Source organism: Biomphalaria glabrata, chromosome 1 (assembly GCF_947242115.1).
Source record: "Biomphalaria glabrata chromosome 1, xgBioGlab47.1, whole genome shotgun sequence".
NCBI lineage: Eukaryota > Metazoa > Mollusca > Gastropoda > Planorbidae > Biomphalaria > Biomphalaria glabrata.
The window spans coordinates 45,116,463-45,136,137 of NC_074711.1; the positions used below are offsets into that span (position 1 = coordinate 45,116,463).

A 19,675-nucleotide genomic window follows, 5' to 3' on the forward strand; every position below is an offset into this window, starting at 1 on the left:
GGAACCATTTCGGATTTGACTCAACACGAAATGGTAGAAAGGAACTAATTTTATTTAGGTCTGTGATTTACTTTTGGATAGAAAATTAGGTTCTAATAACAAATCTGGGTTTATTTATTTTTCGATTCTACTCAATTTCTTGTTTTTCTCATCAGCTGAGATTGGACTTTAGTAGTCTTAAAGTAGTGTTTCAGACTCTACTGACTCTTAATTTAGATCTAGACATAAATATATAGATTCTAGAGCTAACTGCGTTTATAAAGGTGAGTTGGCATCGATCTTTGAACACTGCTGCGCACTCTATGATACTCTATGTCTAAAGTCTAAATACTCAACTCTAATAATAATATATAATAAACTTAACTACTTAAGTGTCTTAAGCAAGTTTAAGTTAAGGCAAGGCAGTTTAAGTTTTGGCTAAGGCTAGCCTAAGGTAAGCCTTAGGCTAAAAAGGCCCAAGGCGGCTAAGGCAAGCAAAAGTGAACAAGGACAAGAGTTCCCTTTCACCGACCTGAATGAACAGTCACAGTGTTGACAAGATTATCATTATGATTATACTAGATCTATTACTATTATTGATTGATTTGAATCACTCTAGCAAGGTTGAGAGGGACCAAGACACATCTTGGCATGGGCAATCCATGATTCTTTTATAGATCTAGATCTACAAGGCCCAGGAAAAGGTCTTTAAAAAGAACTAACAGAGGTTAATACTATAGATAACTCAATGGCTGTTGCAAAGCAATAGACACAAGACCAGTGTGTTTATAGGCTTATCTGACCATTTTCTCTCGTGGGCTTATTCAACCATTGTCTCTCAAGATAGACACATCACATAGTATACACTTTAGTTTTAGTCTAGATCTATTATTTATTATGGCTTCCTTCAGCTGTGAAGCAATTATGGATCATTTGATAGAAATGAGATTCATCTCATCTGGACATTAGCTATGGATAATGTCACCCACACTACAGATCTCCCCTCTCCACACAGCTGATGTGTTCAATGGAACAACCAGTGCCAATACAGTTTAAGATCAGCTGTGTCACAGGCCATGCCAGGGTGTAGCACTATGTGTCATAAACTGCCTAAGGGTCACTGCCTACAGATCTTTCATCCTGGTCAATTCCCGAAACCTTTCCCTTGTTTGGGTTTAGCTGCAAGGCAGCAGAGGTTTCAATTCAGTTTTCCTTTTCTGCTAGGTGGTTAGCTAGCCAAGGCTAAAGAGCACCTTTTGTTTGAAGCTAACTGGTTTAGGTGCCAGTTACTCACCTTTGCCTCTTCTGTTAGTGAAAACACTTCTGCTGGACCTAATATATCTAAGCCACACATGGACTGGTTGTCATAGGCTATTTGAGACACATGCTATTTGAAGCATTTTATAGGTAGTACAGTGCTTATATCCATAACCACTTCCAGCATTAACAACCTTACGGAACCACTCTAAATCTATTTATAAACAAACAGGGTTTATATCTATTAAATATTATATTGATAAAGATGATATAGATCTATAGTCTCAAGATTCTCTTATCTTACTATACGCAAACATGTTGTTGTTTTTTTAAAGCTTGAAACTATTGAGAGAGTAAAAATGGCAAATTTCAAACCAATTAGAAATCCAGAGATAAAGTATACACAGGTATTAGAATTTTCATTTTTTGAAATAATATTTATTTTAACATTTTATTATTTGAAGTTAATATATTTTATAAAAACAGACCCTTAAAATCAAAGGGACACTATTGCATGACTTTCTTAACATTTATAAAGTAATTTAATGTTAGATAGTATATCTATATTCTAAGTGTGTAATAAATAGACTCCCACCCCTAGTCCAACTCAATAAATAATATATGATGGGATATAAGGCTTCTAGGCTATAAATCACTAAGCTGCCAACCCAAGGTTTTAGGTTAATTTTTTTTTTACTAAGCTGCCAACCCAAGGTTTTAGGTTAATTTTTTTTTTTACTAAGCTGCCAACCCAGGGTTTTAGGTTAATTTTTTTTTTCATATAGGCTGGGATTTTACACTGTATTTGAAATGTTCGTTAGTCCACCCTAGTTCGATAATAATGGTATGTCATGATACTGGCCACTTGACAGCCTTTTAAACTTTAGACCATACAAACAAATAAACTTTATTTCTCATGTTCCTTTGACTTGCACTAGTGCTCTAATGAAATTTTCCTTAAACTTCAGTATGTCAGCTTAATAGCATTTTTTAAATAATAATTATTATTAAAACATTTTTTAAACACTTTTTTTTTTTAGTTATTCATAAACAATGAATTCGTCAACTCTGTTAGCGGTAAAACATTTCCTGTTTTCAACCCGGCTACTGGTCAGAAAATTGCTGACATTCAAGAGGCTGACAAGGTAACGAGAGAAAAAATGTTTATATGTGTACTGGTAAACTAGTTTTCACCGGGTATGTCTTTTTATTTTTTTATTTCAATTATTTATGGAATTATATATATGGCTCCTTTTGTCTCGAAAGGCAATGGATGCTCCTAGATGAGTCACTGATTTTGGTCTAGTCTTGAGACGGGGCAGAACCTGGCGTGGAAAATCAAGCCAATTCTAGAGCGGCAGACTTTGCCACAATTCATGCATGTGTATGCATCTGATTCAGCTTTCTTTTTTTTTTCCCTCTTGATTAAGGCCGCTTTGTTTCTTTTGCCAAAAACTTAAAACTCAAGCTCTTTTGCTCTCAGCGAGGATCGTCCCAGCATCCACAGTCTATCTCTTTGCACTCCAGTCTTTGGCTATTTCTTCCCACATACTTTTGTTGATGTCTGTGACATCTCTATATGTTAGTCTTTGGTCTTGAGCCTTGGGTCTGACTCCCTCTACAAGCTCAGCATATAAGATATCTCATTTGGCATGCGGGTGACATGTCCGAGCCAGCGTAGTCTTCTTTGTGTCAGGAGAGCATACATGATGTTCATATTGGCCAATCTCAAAACTTCCTGATTGGAGACATGGTCCCTCCAAGAGATGCACATTATGCATTTATGGAATTAGTGTTTTATAAAGACATTTTTCATTCTATGATTAGTATATTTAGTAAGGTAAAATACTGGTAGGTCTACTTTCAAAGCTCAGTCTAAAGTGTTGAGATTAATTTCAAAGAATAATGTACACACATTTTATTTTCTGTAAACTACATTTCAGACTCAAAAACATTTTAATACAAGCATTTAGATTTTATTTAAAGAATAGAGAAAACAAATTAAGAAGTAAATTGTCAAGACACTGTCTAAATATCTAGATGTTCCTTAAACTGCTAATTATAAGTGTGGATCTTGTTAAATTATTTTTGTCTCAATATCTTTGATCCAGATAGAAAAAGTTTTGCTTGTCTTATAAATTAAAATTAGCTTTTTTTATTTATTTTAGGAAGATGTTGATAAAGCAGTTAAAGCAGCTGCTGATGCTTTTGCCCTTGGCTCAAAATATCGTACTCTTGATGCAAGTGTCAGAGGACAATTGTTGAATAAAGTTGCTGACCTGATAGAAAGAGATGTCAACTATATTGCTGTAAGTGTTTGATTGGAAAAGACGTCAGCTATATTGCTGTGTGTGATAGGAAGAGATATTAAGTGTGTGATTGGAAGAGATGTCAAGTGTGTGATTAGAAATGTCTAGTGTATTGCTTGTAAATATGTGATTGGACGAGATGTCTAGTATATTGCAGTAAATATGTGATTGGAAGAGATGTCCAGTGTATTGGTGTAAAAGTGTGATTGGAAGAGTATATGTAAGAAATGTCAGTTGCATAGATCAGATGTAGGCTTTTGTTTCTTTGAGCTCTGTGTATTGCTTTTTTAAAATAATCTATATACCATATAATTCTCTTCGCCCAACCCATGCATGCATGCAGACTCTAACCCTCTATGAAAAAGTCATGGAAAGATAACTCTTTTATGTCTGCAAGTCAGACTAGAGCTACCCCATGTAACTTTCGCATCAAAAACAAAAAGGGGGTGGGGAACAAGTCTCTATGTTGCCCAACCGTGTAGGACATCACGCCCACCTGTACACTGACTCTCTAACCATATTGCCCTTCATTTCCTTTCCATATATTTCTAGTAGTCAACAGGTCTTTCAATGTAGTAGAAATTCCTGCATCAGGTAACTGTTTATTTCTATCAGTCACATATTTCTGGGAAAATGTCATTGATAAAACTGTTGCTCTTGAACTTTGTAAGATTGCTGTAAGCTTTCTTTGCAAACATTGGTATAACTATGGCGACGCCCTGTCTGTTGTTCTTCCTCACGGAAGCACAGTCATGCACTCTGCTCGACAATACGCTGCCTACACGAATACTTCTGGCATTTATTCTGGCAATGTCTCAAGTACTTCCCTTGACTATTCACTTCCGATGACATCTGTATGACCCTCCTTGAGTTTACAATCTGGGTCAACTTCTTTCCATATCCCTGCTATTTAGCTGTCCATTGGTTAGTGGCCATTACAAAACAGCGTATGTTAGGCCGGGGGTCGACTAGTTAGTAAATATTCTAGTACCATTTGTTTGCAGTTAGTTCTCTTTATTCCATTCAATCCTATTGTTCATCTTTATTTTAGAGCCTTGAAACATTGGACAATGGCAAAGCCTTTTCATTAGGGGGCTCCATAGGAGATGTGTATTTCTCTGTCAATGTGTTCAGATACTATGCTGGTTGGGCTGATAAAATCTGTGGAAAAACATTACCAGCAGGTGAGATAATTAAAGAACCTATTTTTGCAAAGCTTATATCAACTCACTCTGTCTGTCCACGTAATTATCTCTGATCAATCTGAAATTTTGCACAATTATTTCTTTTACCTGACAACACAAGAATCAATAAAAAAAAAAAAAAAACTTAACCAATTAGTTCATTAACTAATGGTAATTAATTATTTTGTTTGGTATCATGAACAAGGAAAAAAAAACGGAACTTGACTGAAGTGGTGGTATAAGCTGAATTAGTCCCCTTTATATGTCATCGTCTGAAGCTTAGTGAACACATGAAATAGGACAATAGATAACTATACATTCTTCCCTGCTGTTCCAAAGCTCTTCACTACCAGAGTTGTTACAGAGTTGGCTTGAGAATCCTGAGAAGGCTTAAGACTACGAGTTTGAATTCAGGTTGCTCACTTAAAAAAAAAATTAATTTAATAAGCCATCAGCCAAATATACCGTTCTTTCTCACTCACTCCTCCTCCTCCTCCCCCCCCCCCCCCCCAAACTTCCATTTCCAACTGGTCCAGACTAGTGATAGAATCATAACGTATTGATAAAGCTAAAAGCATGAAATTGCGCTAAATAAAATAATAGGTAAAAATATTTCTAACCACACAGATTTATTATTGTGATTCTAGATCTATTACACATTTAATTACATGACTGACCCAAACTAATTAATACAACTACACTTAATAATAGCTGTGTTGTTGTTTTTTAAGTTTTTTTTTTTATTTATTATTTTTTAATATAAACTTTAATATTGATCTTACAACACATAATAAATGAAATGTATTGTTTGGTAATTGTAACCAATATTTTATTAAAGCAAATAAACATTAGAGGTATAATTTAATTTTAAATTAGTTGTTTTTTTTAAAGTATACCAGTACTATCATCTATGCTGAATTTTAATTATTTGAACTTCACACTTTGGTATTGTCAATACATTTTAAGACACAACCAGCAGCATTAGTACAAACTAAACAGGTGAGAAATTTAAAAGCATCATAAGCTGGACTGAAAAGAGAGAAACTAGAATAAAAATGCTATGCAATAAGCTACCTGAGAAAAAAACATTAGAAACTGGTCTGTATGGTGTAATGTCTCATAGCCTCCATACAAATACATCCCCACTTAGCTCATAGAGCTGAGGCAGTAATCTGACAGAATACTGTTTATCTTAGAATAAGCACATCACATGTCAGGCTTAAGAACTTCACCTATGCAACACCAGAAGAGTAGAAAAAATCATCGCCTAAGAAGAACAGCTTAAGTCAGCTAGATCTAATGATAACCAAAGACATGAAGAGAATGCTTGGTCCCACACCATAAAACAAATTGTTGGCTTATCAGAGAATAAAATCAAATCATTTGGTTACTTGTTCATTTCAGTACAGATTATTTATTCGAGGCTCTCTGCAAGCACTGCGCTGCATGACACCACCTACTCAAAGAACTTTATAACTCAGTCTCCAAATAACATAACTCTTTAATGTCTAATAAATCAGTAGTCCTTAAAGGAATGCAGGCACGACATGGCCTAAATTGTGCAGATGAGCCTAAAATCAAATCAAAATCTAATAAATCAACAGCCAATACTGTACGACTGGTAACACTGACTGTTAAAATGCCTGTTAAAATGCTTCACCATAGATAACTCTACTACTGTACTGAATTCTGTTCGCCTCTCCACCTTGTCCTGGACTCACTGGATTCAACTGATTTACACTGGTCTCATTGTACCAGACTGAAGCATGAATCGCTAGATCATGGATCATCTTGACACCTTTGCTTTTTATATAGGGTGTAATACAAAGTTAGTCTGTTAAAATTCCTCTCTTGAGCTATACAGATCTTTCTTGAAGCATTTGTTATCTGTGTCAGCTGATTATACACACAATTACTCATACCCTCATTGCCACCACAGCATAAAAAGTTTTTTTTTTATTTCACTTTAAAAATGTTCTGGGCTTGTTTTTTTTTTTTAATACGTAATTTTGAAAAATCATTTTTATTTTTAGATGGAAAATATTTTGCTTATACTCGACATGAACCTGTTGGCATCTGTGGTCAAATAATTCCAGTAAGTTGACTTGTCATATTTTTGTTATTTATCTATTGTTAAGGCTTCCGCGCGGTGTTGCTTCTTTGAAATATGACTAGTGTAGATCTACGTCTGACTGGAAGTAGCACTGAACTCAAACTACTTCAGTAACACCGGCGAAAAGCCGAAACAATCAACATATGTAGTCGACGCCGATGTTGTTCTACAAATATATTTAATAATCACCAAGGGAATTGTCCAATGTCAGCTATGTCCATAAATCTGTATATCTATTCTACTGCTCTATACGAAGCGTCTTCTTTGTAGCGTCACGTAGAGCATTCTTGTTTTTTAACCAACTTTACGTCATCGTCGCTAAGTAAAATTTTTCCCTATTCCCTAAATAAATAACTAATTCCTAATCATGTCATAACACTATAATGTGGTCATTTTAACCTTTTGAACCCACTAGCCCGATTTATTGATCTGCATGTACAAAAAAACATGCCCTGCTAGCCAGATTATGCACATTACCAGACTGACAGTCTATAATTTAAAATAGGACTGTTAGACTTATGGCTAATGAGTGTTGTTTGTATATTGTTAAATAGTTAAATGATTTACAATGTTAATGCAATGCAAAAAAAATTCCCATTGCATGAAGCAATGAACTTAACAATTCTAAGGATGATATACTTGATCTAGAGAAAGATTTTTATATAATAATGAATAGGAAATCTAGATTTAGATGAAATCAGTTGTGAAACTCTAATTATATATAGAGAGAGATGAAGAGAGATCTAAGCCTGTACAGGTCAGGCGAATGAAAGTGAGCTTGGAAAGGGGAGTTGCCCTCAAAATGTATCTAGATCTAAATTTGATTCAACCTCAAAAGTCTCAAACAGCTACTGGAATAATGTGTAGATTGTGCTTAAATGTAATAAATATGGGTGGTTTTCAGGCATACATTACAATAGCAGGTTTGTAAAAAAAATTGAAACTAGATCTACATATTGGTGGTAACCTTGTCAAATTTATTTGTGTATAAAAGTCTACATGCTATGAAAACTTATTAAATAGAATGAAAAAAAAATAATTTTTGACTGTAACTTTTATAGTGGAACTACTCAGAGTGTAAATTTTTGTATAAATATTTATTTATAGAGTAGTGGAGCCAGCCCACTAGTTATCTTATTTTGTTAAACTTTAATTATCAATTTTGTTAATTCAATATCTTTTTGTAGTGGAACTATCCTTTAGTTATGGCTGCCTGGAAAATTGCACCTGCTGTAGCTGCTGGCAATGTTGTGGTTTTAAAACCAGCTGAACAGACACCACTGACAGCATTGTACCTGGCATCACTCATTAAAGAGGTAAAGTTCTAGATACATTAAAGTTGTCAGGACTTGTTGAAACAACTAAAATATTGTTACTTAATAGTTAAAAATACTGTTTGTTAAACCAGTAAAAATATTGCAACATTAAATGGCCAGAGCTTTACTGTTACTTTTTTTTTAAATTTTACTCTACTTTACTAGAAAGTTTAATTTCCTATATCCCTTATATACTTAGACTAGATCCATGCCATTCAGCTAATTGGTTAGTAAGCTGTTTACCCCTCATTGAGCCTTGCAATAAGAGGGACTCTAGAATATTTTAGTCCTTTTGACAAAATAAAAAAGGAACATTTTTTATACTTCTTTCCTTATACAAACTAAATTTGACCTTTTTGACATCTATAAAAAAAATGTCTCTTAAATTTACTTACATTTGTTTCTCTATTTTTTTTGTTATCTGAACTACTTTTTGCTGTTAAATGCCACAGAGATTCTAAATTTCCATTCTAAATATTTTTTTCTATCTACCAGGCTGGATTCCCTCCTGGTGTAGTTAATATTGTCCCAGGCTATGGTCCTACCGCTGGAGCAGCTATATCTAATCATCCTGATATCAATAAAGTGGCTTTTACTGGATCAACTGAGGTGATGATTAAAATATTTCCTTTGTTGCTTTGTACATAGATGATTACAGTTTAAATTTAAAATACATGATTTAATAACTAGCAATCAATGTTCTAGATACATTTGATATTACTTGAATATTTACTGAACATGCCTCATTAAAAAAATGCCAAATAAAACAAAATATGTAATAAGTGTAATACTCAAATTGTCTAGATTTTACATTGAATGACAAACAAGCGCAATACAAATCAGTGACAAATAGAGCATGAAGAATTTTACAGCACAATATCATGTTTTAGTTGGGTTTTTGTTGTTGTTCTTGTAGTTATTGTTTTACATTTCATTGTCTACAGATTGGTCAAATAATTCTTCAAGCTGCTGGATCCTCCAATATTAAAAGAACAACTCTTGAATTAGGGGGAAAGAGTCCTTGTGTTATCTTTGATGATGTGGATGGTAATGGGTTCACAATTGAAAGGATAGAAGATTTGTTTGTCTTGTAGGTTGATTGATTGATTGATTGATTTCTTATTTTTTCTAAACAGTGGATGAAGCAGTCAAGGAAGCTCAAGAAGCTTGTATGACTAATATGGGTCAGTGCTGCGTTGCTGGCACAAGGACATTTGTCCATGAAAGTATTTATGATGAGTTTGTGTCTAAAAGCAAAGAGCTGGCTAAAGCCAGAACTATTGGGGATCCTTTTGAACCAACTACTGTAAATGGACCACAGGTATGTCACTCAAAAAAACAAATTCATATTGGTCATATGATGTTTAATTAGCTTTAGAAATATTTCAAACTGTCATGAGTTTGCTACATTTTTTTTGTATGGTTCAACAAACATTGCAGATGTTTTTGATGTCTCGTCCCGAGACATGATGTTAAACTGTGCTCCTCTTTCCTTAACACTTTTGGAGCTCAAAAGTGCCCTACTTCTTTTCTATCATTGTGTCTGCTTCCTCTTTTCCTAAGTCTGCCTTCATTGATCATCACACTGTCTCCTTAACTTTAAATTCTCACTACGTCCTAGACCAGTCCGTTTTCCGTGGACTGCGACGGGTAAGGGGGGATAAAGAGATCCTGGTGTTTGAGTGGTGGCTATCTGAGGATTAACCACAACAACACAATACTTTGGCTCCAAGTTCCCCTAGACCTGAGGCCCAGTTGGCCCGCTCTGGGTCAACCGGCTGGTCATGCCGAGCTACCAGCATAGGTTGTCGACCTATGCTGAAGGGCGGTGGCTGGAGGGTCAATCAGGGAGCTGCTGTATCAGACACATGTCAGATGCAGCAGCTGACTGAGTATAGCACCTGTGTAGCCCTGGCGGGCTCATTCTGGACATCCGAATGGCACGTCCCCTTGTTGGACTCGATGGCGGGTGGGGAGCACAGGTGCCAAACTAACAAGAAAATATATATGGATTAAAAAAAAAACAATAAACTACTTGCCCCAGATTTAAGTCTGGGCAAGAGACGCCGTATTGAGGCAAAAAAGGAGGAGGCCACAAAAAGCTGTACTACCTGGCCATCATTTTTGGTGGTCAGGTGCACAGAGGAGGGGAAAAGCCTGACAAAGCTGAGCCCTTTTCTTATCTATAAAGGACTCGAGTCAGTAGTGGGAGAGCCCCAAGAGTGTGTCTAAGCTACACAAATCAATGGAACTTCTTGTAGAAGTAGATGGGAAGACACACTCTGATGGGCTTTTAAGATGCAGAAGACTCTGTGATCTCCAAGTGGAAGTCATGCCACACAAGAGTCTGAACACCAGCAGAGGTGTAATCAGCTCTAGGGACCTACTGGAATGTTCCGAGAAGGAAATAGTGGAAGGCATTAAAGGAGTCACCCATGCCCGGCGCATTACCAGGCGCAGGGATGGTGAGGAGGTCAAAACCGCCACTATTATCCTCACATTCGGAACTAGGACACCGCCAGAGTATGTGAAGGCAGGATACCTACGAGTTCCAGTGAAGCCCTACATACCTAACCCCATGAGGTGCTTCAAGTGCCAGGGTTATGGACACGGAGCGGCAGTCTGCAAGAGGAACACAGCCCAGTTCAAATGCCCAAACTGTCACGCTGGCCACTCAGCCTACTCCAAGGACTGCCCTGTGTGGAAACAGGAGGTTGCCGTGCAGGAGTACAAGGCAAGAAATGGATGTACCTTCAGCCAGGCGAAATCGGCTGTATTGGCCCTACCCAAGGGCCAATTCGGCTTGACAAAGACCTACGCCCAGGCTGTTGCTAAGATAGGAAGATCCATAGCCACACAGACGGACACATTGACCCCACCACCCCCTCCTCCTCCTCCAACTCAGAAGAAAACACCGCCAAAGAACACACCTCCGAAGAAAAAGGAAAGCCCTGTTGTCATGCTAAAGAACAGGTTCTCTGTGCTCGCTGATGAGAGCATGGAGACTGAGGAGCATGTTAAAACCAACACTCCGGGAGAACCCGGAGACATCATGTCTGACACAGGTTCTCCTCAGAGAACCCAGCCAGACACCTCAACCTCTACCGAATTAGAGGTTGACCAACTCCCTAAGGGTAGAAATCAAAGCGGAGAGGATGCCCAAGGTGAGAGAGGAGGAAATAACCTCCGCTCTAACCAGAGGGATCTCCCCTCTCCAGAGGGAAAGACTTCCCCCAAAAGGGGGTTGTCCTCTTCTCCATCCAAACCCAAGAATAAAAATACCAAGGTCACTGGAATAAAGGGAAACCCCTCCGGGGGCCTCCCAAGGCCAAATAGCTCCAAGTAGGTCATCTAGAATAAGCCATGGATTCCAGAATTGTACAGTGGAATTGTAGAGGCCTCAAGGCCAATTATGAGGAAATGCAGCTACTGATAGACTCTGAGACTCCTGTAGCTGTCTGCTTACAGGAAACATTTCTGAAAGATAGTATCAGCTTCCGAAGCTACAGTGCTTACAGCAAGAATGTTGAGGATGCAGAGAGAGCATCAGGTGGAGTCTGTATCCTTGTGAAGGATCGCATCCCCCATGAGAGGGTAGAACTACAGACCACACTACAGGCTGTAGCAGCTAGGATAACCCTTCACAAGGTTATCACTTGCTGCAGCCTGTATCTACCACCAGGTGCTCCATTAAACCCAACAGACATGGAGGACCTATTGAAACAACTCCCCCGGCGTATTTAATCCTTGGGGATTTCAATGCCCATAACACCATGTGGGGATCCAACAATACCGACACAAGAGGTCGTATGCTGGAGGATATCTTCCTCCAACATGATTTATGCATACTTAATGATGCATCACCGACCTACTTGCACCCAGGAACTGGATCACTCACATGCATTGACCTCACCGTATGCGTCCCCGGACTTCTGGGCGACTTTAAATGGTCAGTTAGCAATGATCTACGGGGAAATGATCACTTCCCAATCATCATTACTAACAATCTCCCCTCATTGGGATGACCTCAGCGGTGAAAAACCAAGGACAAACTGTCACGTCCCCCAGAGAAATAGCTGACTGCCTTGCATCCTCAATAGCAGAAAAATCATCCACTGCACACTACACGCCAGAGTTCCAAAAAGTCAAAACCAGGGAGGAAAGACACCCCATTGATTTCAGGTCAGAGAACAATGAAGACTACAACAAACCATTCTCGCTTGAGGAACTGAGGGAATCGCTGGACAAGTCACATGACACAGCGCCTGGAGAAGATGAAATCCATTACCAGTTCCTCAAGCACCTTCCCGAACCCTCATTGGCAGTCCTGCTAGGGGTCTATAACTGTGTGTGGCAAACAGGCGCTTTCCCAAACAGCTGGAGGAAAGCCACAGTTATACCGATACCTAAACTGGGAAGAGACGGCTCTGACCCAGCTAACTATCGACCAATAGCACTAACAAGCTGCATCTGCAAAACCATGGAAAGAATGATTAACAGAAGGCTGGTCTGGTACCTGGAGAGGAATAAAGTGATCTCCAACTACCAGTGTGGATTCCGGCAGGGGCGGACAACAACTGACCACCTGATAAGGCTGGAAGCTTATATTAGAAATGCATTATTCAGAAGAGAACATCTAGTAGCTGTATTCTTCTATATAGAAAAGGCCTATGACACAACCTGGAAACATGGCATTCTACGTGACCTGGAGCTTATAGGGCTTAAGGACACCTCCCCCGTTTTGTGGGGGAATTCCTGAAAGGCCGAAAATTTCAGGTTCGAGTGGGCAACTCCGCTTCTGACACTCATGACCAGGAAATGGGTGTACCCCAGGGCAGCATTCTGTCAGTCACCCTGTTCAACATCAAAATAAATAGCATCATAAATGTGCTGTCCCCTGGCATAGAGTGCTCTTTGTATGTTGATGACTTTGTCATTTTTACTTATGGGAAAAACATGAACACCTTAGAAAGAAAATTACAGTTATGTTTAAACGACAATGGTTTTAAATTTTCAGACTCCAAAACAGTTAGTATGCATTTTTGTAATCTAAGGGGACTCCACCCAGACCCTGAACTATTTATACACAAAAAGAAGATCCCTGTCGTGAAAACTACAAAATTTTTAGGCCTCACCTTAGATTCCAAATTTAATTTTCTCCCCCACATTAAGGAACTTAAGAAGAAATGCCAAAAGTCATTAAACATACTTAGAGTACTCAGCCATATGGACTGGGGAGCTGACAGAGATACCTTGCTTTACTGGAGTCTAATTCGATCCAAGCTAGACTACGGATCCATAATATATGGAGCAGCAAGGAAGTCGTACCAAAAAATACTGGAACCAATACAAAATGCTGCCCTGCGTCTCTGTCTCGGCGCGTTTCGTACATCACCTATCCCAAATCTCCATGTGGAGGCTGGAGAACTCCCCATGGATATAAGAATGAAAAAGCTTGCAATGCAGTATATAGTCAAGCTAAAATCCAACCCCACGAACCCTCCTTTAGACTCCATATTTAACCCCACAGAGGTAGAATTATACAATCGAAGGCCTAACGCCATACAGCCGTTGGGCCATCGAATGAGAGAACCTATCCAAAATTTAATCCCACCCATTGACCAAATCTCTAAAAATAGAAACCCCTCAGAATCCTCCTTGGCTAATGAATAAACCCAAATTAAATTTATCCCTCCTTAATTTCAAAAAAGAAAATACAGACCCAAGCATACTACAAATCCACTTTAGGGAACTGCAGGAGAGCTACGGAGATTGTGGCACCATCTACACAGACGGATCCAAAATGGATGGAAAGGTTGTGTGTGCCTTCTCCTTTCGGAACAAAACAATCTCCCGTAGACTCCCCGATGGCTGCTCCATTTTTACGGCCGAATTGCATGCAATATCGCTTGCGCTTATGGCCGTTAAAGCATCAGAAAGGAGGAAATTTATAATCTGCTCCGACTCCAAATCTGCATTGCAAGCTTTGGGGCGGATGAAGACTGACATCCCATTGGTACATAAGAGCCTGAAGCTGTTGGACCAAATAACAGCCAACCGTAGGGATGTCACCTTCATCTGGATCCCCTCCCATGTTGGCATTGAGGAAAATGAAACCGCAGACAGAGAAGCAAAGAGAGCCCTAAATCATGCGGTGTCAGGAACCCAAATTCCCTGCTCGGACCTGAGACAAAGTATTGCCTCTGCCACCTATCGAGAATGGCAGAACCGATGGGAGGCTGAGACTCACAACAAACTCAGGCAGATTGTGGCGGATGTCGGGTGGCGGCCTACATCTAAGGGTCTGACAAGGCGTGGTAGCACGACCATGTCCAGACTTAGGATTGGCCACACCTACATCACGCACTCTTTTGTGCTGAAGAGAGAGGAGCCCCCACTTTGTGAGTACTGTGACTCTCGCCTCACCGTGGAACATATCCTCGTTGATTGCCCCAGATACCAGGATGTCAGGGAGAAATATTTTAGAGCCACTGGCTTAAAAACACTATTTGATAATGTCGACCCTGGGAAGGTACTGGGCTTTAACCGGGAAGTGGGGCTATCTACAAAGATCTGAATTACGAATTTGTGAACATGTACTATTTACATTAGATTTTTACCAAATAATTAAATTTTTACTACCTTTACTATTTTAACTGTGAATAGACCTTGATTTTAATGATGTGCTTAAAATAAAAAAATCATATCAAATCAATCTGTTTTTGATGTCCTTTGTATTTTATTTTAGTGGTATGAAAATATTTTTATATAAAATATTTGTATTTATCTCTGACATTGTATCTCATTAAGTTGATATATATATATATATATATATATATATATATATATATATATATATATATATATATTTGAATTTGTAAGTTTTGACATAATTGCTTGTTTTGTAAATTTGTCAGAATCAATTGCTTGATTTTAAAATTGTCAGAATCTAGTTAACAATTAGATCTTTGGGACTTTGTGAGCTCTCTTCAGTAATCTTTGTTGAGGCATTCATTTATTATGATAAAAATATGTACTCAGTTCACCTTTATGCTATTGTTCATAAAAGCAAAATCTAGCAAATAAATGTATTTCTTTTCAGATTGATGCAGAACAGCTGAATAAAATTCTAGATTTGATTGAAAGTGGTAAAAAAGAAGGTGCAACAGTTGAATTTGGTGGTGAAAGACATGGGGATCAAGGCTTTTATGTCACACCAACTGTCTTTTCAAATGTCACTGATGAAATGAGAATTGCCAAAGAAGAGGTATCAACTTTTATACTGAATTCTTTTCTTTGTCACTTTTCATAAAAATCTGTTGGATGTTTTTAACATTGCATTAAATTTAACAAATCAACCTTTTTTTTTCAACCCCATAGATATTTGGACCAGTGCAACAAATTTTGAAATTTAAAGATATGGATGAAGTGATCAAACGTTGTAACAATACTACCTATGGTCTAGGTGCGGCAGTTTTTACTAAGGATATCAACAAGGCTTTAACATTTGCTCATAGTGTGCAAGCTGGAACAGTTTGGTTTGTATTGTGTTTCTTTTTTTTTTTTTTATATATAAAATGGTTATTGAGGTTGAAAGGGAGGCACTTGAAAATGAGAATGTAATTATTAAAATTTAAGCAACCAATTTTTGTTTAGATATTTTAATTTTCATTTTTAGAAGTATAGATTTGATAACTATGGGTAGATTGCTTATACAGTTTTTCCTAATTAAAAGAGAAATTTTATCTTTTAGTGTAAATCAACATTTAAAAATGTTTTTCACAAAGGCACCATATATATTTAGTTTAGTTACCAGACACAATCAACAGATGAATCAATGAAAATGTAATTCTCAATATTATAATTTTACTTTATGCTCGTGTATTTTCAAGTAAAAATGTTATTACCGAACCTCTGAGTATTATCAGAAAAACAATTTTACCAGATGAACTGTTATTACCATACCTACCTCTGAGTGTTAGAAAAACAATTTTACGAGATGAAATGTTATTACCATACCTACTTCTTGAGTATTATCAGAAAAACAATTTTACGAGATGAAATGCTATTACCATACCTACCTCTGAGTATTATAAGAAAAACAATTTTACCCGATTAAATGTTATTACCATACTTACCTCTGAGTATTATCAGAAAAACAATTTTACCCAATGAAATGCTATTACCATACCTACCTCTGAGTATTATCAGAAAAACAATTTTACCCAATGAAATGCTATTACCATACCTACCTCTGAGTATTATCAGAAAAACAATTTTACCCAATGAAATGCTATTACCATACTTACCTCTGAGTATTATCAGAAAAACAATTTTACCCAATGAAATGCTATTACCATACTTACCTCTTGAGTATTATCAGAAAAACAATTTTACCCGATTAAATGTTATTACCATACTTACCTCTGAGTATTATCAGAAAAACAATTTTACCCGATTAAATGTTATTACCATACTTACCTCTGAGTATTATCAGAAAAACAATTTTACCAGATGAAATGCTATTACCATACCTACCTCTGAGTATTATCAGAAAAACAATTTTACCCAATGAAATGTTATTACCATACCTACCTCTTGAGTATTATCAGAAAAACAATTTTACGAGATGAAATGTTATTACCATACCTACCTCTGAGTATTATCAGAAAAACAATTTTACCCAATTAAATGTTATTACCATACCTACCTCTGAGTATTATAAGAAAAACAATTTTACCCGATTAAATGTTATTACCATACTTACCTCTGAGTATTATCAGAAAAACAATTTTACCCGATGAAATGCTATTACCATACCTACCTCTGAGTATTATCAGAAAAACAATTTTACCCAATGAAATGCTATTACCATACTTACCTCTGAGTATTATCAGAAAAACAATTTTACCCGATGAAATGCTATTACCATACCTACCTCTGAGTATTATCAGAAAAACAATTTTACCCGATGAAATGTTATTACCATACCTACCTCTGAGTATTATCAGAAAAACAATTTTACCTGATTAAATGCTATTACCATACCTACCTCTGAGTATTATCAGAAAAACAATTTTACCCGATGAAATGTTATTACCATACTTACCTCTGAGTATTATCAGAAAAACAATTTTACCCGATGAAATGCTATTACCATACCTACCTCTGAGTATTATCAGAAAAACAATTTTACAAGATGATATTTTCATAACAGGATCAATTCTTATAACCATGTGGCTCCTCAAGTTCCATTTGGAGGCTTCAAAAAGTCTGGCCTTGGGAGAGAATTGTAAGGGTTTTCTTAATACTTTTCTGTAATTTATTGTATTTAGTTTCAGACATCAAATTTAAATAGTGTTTTATCTACGAGTCCATTGCCTTTGGTTATCAATTTTTATGTATATATTTATCTACAGGGGTGACTATGGTCTGCAGAACTATGTTGAAGTCAAATCAGTAAGTTTTATTGACTAAGTTTTTTAGAAAACTTAATTTAATGATTTGTGTAGCATTTTCACCTGTTAGACATTGATTCGGTGCATAGCTTTAAATACATAATTGTATCTTCCTTTATAAATTTGGTTTAGCTTCAGTTTGGAACTTTTGTTTTCAGGTCTTTGTGAAAGTTACTGAGAAGAATTCCTAAGGGAAAGTGTCATCTCAAGACAATCATTAAATTGTTTTTACTGAACATTTTTTTAGTGTCTAAGATATGCCATTAGAGCCACTGCCATTGAAGATATTTGAAGAGAATATTTTATATGGACAGTATCATAATAACTTGAGTTTACTATTATTTGTAGAGTTAAAAACCTTATCTTAACTTTTTTTTTTCTCGAAACTTTACCAGACCCTGTGTGTGCTTACTAGTAAATAAAAAAAACAATTTTGGGGTTGGTCCTTATTTTTTGTAGACCTAAAAAATATGTTGTAATTTAATGTGGGAAAGAATTTTGCCAAAAGAAATTTAAAATCGTGTGAAAAAACAAATTTGTTATATTATTTTACTCTGCCAGTAATATGCCATTAAAGCCAAAATATTTTTTTTATCAACAGTATTATAATAAATTGTATAACAGATATACCTTTGACTTTTATTGGTGATATTGATAAAGGTTCACATTGTTTTATGAAACCTTTTATTCTACTAACCTGTGTAAGCCAAAAAAAATATATCTTTTACTAACGTTATATATTGTATATATTAATAATAAGAAACTGTTACTAGTCTATTTTACTTAAAATCAATCAGTATTAATTTGTTTCAATAGAACCTTGATTCTGACACCAAAGTACTTGATTCCAGAATGGCTAGAATTTTAACATTTTAACAAGTTTGTTGAACAGTTTGTACTTGAACTCCTTGTGTATGGTTTTATTTGTTTATTTGTGTACGCATTGTTTTAATTTTATCTCAATAACCAGGAAGTCTATTTTTGTGTGTTTTGTCAAAGGAAGGGTTTAGCAGAGAGGATAAACACAATGCATTGCATACATGAAATATTGAGCTTACCCTCACATAGACTCACAAAGTCATTTGATTGGTTAACCATTGCATTTAACCCTTTAATATGTTGAATTATTTGGATTGTGTTCAAATTGTTGGTCGATTTATAAGCAACAGAGTTATTTGTGATTATTTTCAAATTATTTTTATTGTCACAAATCTTTTTTTTTTTACATTTTGATTATGAAGGAATGGAAGTAATATAGATTCATTATTTACTTTAGATGTGATTTTTAAGTCAATTGATCCATAGAACAGATGATACAATCTGGTTCTATGGCTTACATTTACAGTACAAATGATCAGTTGCTTTCATTTTTTTCCCAATAAATATAAATATTTAAGCCAAATAGTTTTCAAGTATGTTTTTTTCATTCCTGCATGTCTGTAAGGATGAAAGAAATTCAAGAAACAACATAAAAGTATTGGTAGTGAGTTGTTATGGCATACCCAGGTATAGATTTATACAATGTTAAGTTCTTTGCAAGATTTGATTTCATTATGTGATACCATCAACCAAATCCACACACTTCTACTTTCAAGGAGTAAAGTTTATGTGGCACCTCTGAATTTGAAGTGGCGAAAAACTGATGCATGGGAAACAAAGGTTGACCACTTCTGCTATGTGAACTGAAATAGTATTGAACTTTTATCTTTTTCTAATGTCACTCCCAAAGGTAATAACAGACAAAATATGAAATGGTGTAACTACAAAGTTAGTCTGATAAAATTTCTTTCATGAGCAAGAATCTGACTCTTCAACCGTTTGAAAATAATAATACTCGACTAATGATCTCCTTTATAAGCCTGACACAAGTCTAGATCGAGATGTCCTGCACTGGTTACAATCAAATACAATTATCTATTAAAATTTTAACTAAAATTCAGATTCAGTGCTTTTTTTTAGTCAAATTTCATCCATTAACTTTCTACATAGAGACTACAGATGTTCACGGGTGAACAAGTTCGTGTGACAAGTTGCAACTTTGTTAGCTAACATTGAAAAC

At 36.3% G+C, this 19,675-nt stretch overlaps 1 protein-coding gene across 1 annotated transcript; it reads left to right on the forward strand.

Annotated features, from left to right (window-relative positions):
• Nucleotides 1-166: 166 nt before the first annotated feature.
• On the forward strand, nucleotides 167-19,018 carry LOC106064232 (aldehyde dehydrogenase 1A1-like). The gene is made up of 15 exons (XM_013222727.2): nucleotides 167-263; nucleotides 1,572-1,643; nucleotides 2,277-2,381; nucleotides 3,405-3,545; nucleotides 4,597-4,729; nucleotides 6,763-6,824; nucleotides 8,030-8,158; nucleotides 8,654-8,767; nucleotides 9,103-9,205; nucleotides 9,295-9,479; nucleotides 15,261-15,425; nucleotides 15,539-15,696; nucleotides 17,376-17,450; nucleotides 17,578-17,617; nucleotides 17,775-19,018. Exons 2-15 carry the CDS (start codon nucleotides 1,596-1,598, stop codon nucleotides 17,805-17,807), a joined length of 1,491 nt encoding a protein of 496 aa, XP_013078181.1. The 5' UTR covers nucleotides 167-263; nucleotides 1,572-1,595; the 3' UTR covers nucleotides 17,808-19,018.
• The last annotated feature ends 657 nt before the right edge of the window (nucleotides 19,019-19,675 follow it).

Bases quoted from the DNA above. Each gene is read 5' to 3' on its own strand.
- LOC106064232 (XM_013222727.2), top strand. From the start codon at position 1,596: ATGGCAAATTTCAAACCAATTAGAAATCCAGAGATAAAGTATACACAG. The intron at 2,382-3,404 runs GTAACGAGAGAA...TATTTATTTTAG, and splicing joins ACATTCAAGAGGCTGACAAG to GAAGATGTTGATAAAGCAGT. The intron at 9,206-9,294 runs GTAATGGGTTCA...TTTTCTAAACAG, and splicing joins TATCTTTGATGATGTGGATG to TGGATGAAGCAGTCAAGGAA.